Consider the following 1,606-nt stretch of genomic DNA (forward strand, 5'->3'; position numbering starts at 1 on the left):
TCGCACATGTCAAACACAGCAGAATGACGCGCCTTTCGTCAGTTCGTCACATTTTACTACTTGCGCCTAAACTCTCCCTAACCTTATAACCCTGCTTTATGCAAAGTTATGGATTAGCGATCTCGGAAACTGTCGAGTGCTAATCGTAGTTTTTCGAAGGCCTTTAAGTACCTGCTTCACAGCAGACTCTTTCTGCAAATCTAAACCCACCTGCCAACTCCATAGTGATCATAGAGAAGCTTCTCCATTTTCTTCACAAGCTCTTTGAACTTGTCAACGAGTTCTTGAGGAACATCCTCTCCGAAATCTGAATTTTTGTTCTTCTGACGGCAATGGAATGCCTGACGCAGCAGGCCGGGAAGGGTTCGCCCTTTGGCGCCTTCGTTACTACCTGCTGCCGTACCCGCGGCAACCAACTCGGTCACCTCCTGCATTTCGCTGGCTCTGTCCTCCGCTTCTTTCTTCCCCAGGGTAACTGGGGCGTCTGCGGGGGGGAGTGGCTGGCCGCGATCTGGGATGGGATCAGGACCCTGCAAAAACGGATCTGGTGTGGGGGATCTGTGAAAACCATCGTCCATCTTGTCGACCCGCGATTCATCGTCAGAGAGGTCACCTTCTGCCTCCAAGCCTTCTTTGGCCTCACCACCGACAGCACCCGGTTGTTTATCTTCCGATGATTCACCTTCCTCTTCACGTTCCTCTTCGGCCTCAGACGGGCTGCAAATCCACACAATTCAAACGCAGCAGGGTGATGCAGATCCCGTCAGTCACATTCACTGTTGCGCTTAAACTACCACTAAACATACAACCTTGTTCATTGTAAGCCAGTACTAGCGAGATAGAACACTGTCAAGCACGAATCGTGGGCATTCGAACACCTCTAAGAACCCGCTTCACAGCAGACAGTTTCTCTATAAATCTAAACCCACCTGCCAACTCCATAATGCGCATAGAGAAGCTTCTCCATCTCAAGGACAAGCTTTCTGAACTTCTCAATACGTTTTTTGGGAGTACCCGGTTCAAACTTCGCCCTTTTGTTCTTCTGACGGCAATAGAATGCCTGACGCAGCAGGCTGGGGAGGGTGCGCCCTTTGGCGCCTGCGTTACTACGTGCCCTTTTTCCTGCGGCAATCCAGGAGAGCACCCCCTTCATCTCGTTGATTCTTTTCTCCGCTTCTTTCTTCCCCAGGGTAACTGGGGGGTCTGCGGGGGGGAGGGGCTCGCCGCGATCTGGGATGGGACAGGGACCTTCCATATACGGATCTTTTGTGGGGGGTCTGTGAACACCATCGTCCGTCTTGCTGACTCGCGATTCATCGCCAGAGGGGTCACCCTCTGCATCCAAGTCTTCTTCGGATTTATCGCCGGAGGTATCTAATCCCCCCTCACCCTCAGCATCACCACTAGACAGTAACTTCTCGAGCTTTTTGCATTCATCATCCTCTTCATCGTCATCTGCAAGACCGCTGCTGCCTGCTTCGTCAGATCCCTTTAGGAAGAAGGTTGAACGTTGAACACAACTCACAAGCAGAAACAACGCTGTAGACAACGACCCGAGAATGGCAACCGCCAATATGGGGCGGATAAGAGGAGAGGTTGTTCTAGG

At 51.7% G+C, this 1,606-nt stretch overlaps 1 protein-coding gene across 1 annotated transcript; it reads right to left on the reverse strand.

The window, feature by feature from the left end:
* Positions 1-200: 200 nt before the first annotated feature.
* EMH_0083110 (uncharacterized protein) lies at positions 201-1,255 on the reverse strand (the record flags this gene model as incomplete). The annotated part of the gene is made up of 2 exons (XM_013500608.1): positions 201-717; positions 930-1,255. 2 exons carry the CDS (start codon positions 1,253-1,255, stop codon positions 201-203), a joined length of 843 nt encoding a protein of 280 aa, XP_013356062.1.
* Positions 1,256-1,606: the final 351 nt, after the last annotated feature.

This window comes from Eimeria mitis, genomic scaffold (genome assembly GCF_000499745.2).
Source record: "Eimeria mitis Houghton genomic scaffold, Emh_scaff5612, whole genome shotgun sequence".
Lineage (NCBI taxonomy): Eukaryota > Apicomplexa > Conoidasida > Eucoccidiorida > Eimeriidae > Eimeria > Eimeria mitis.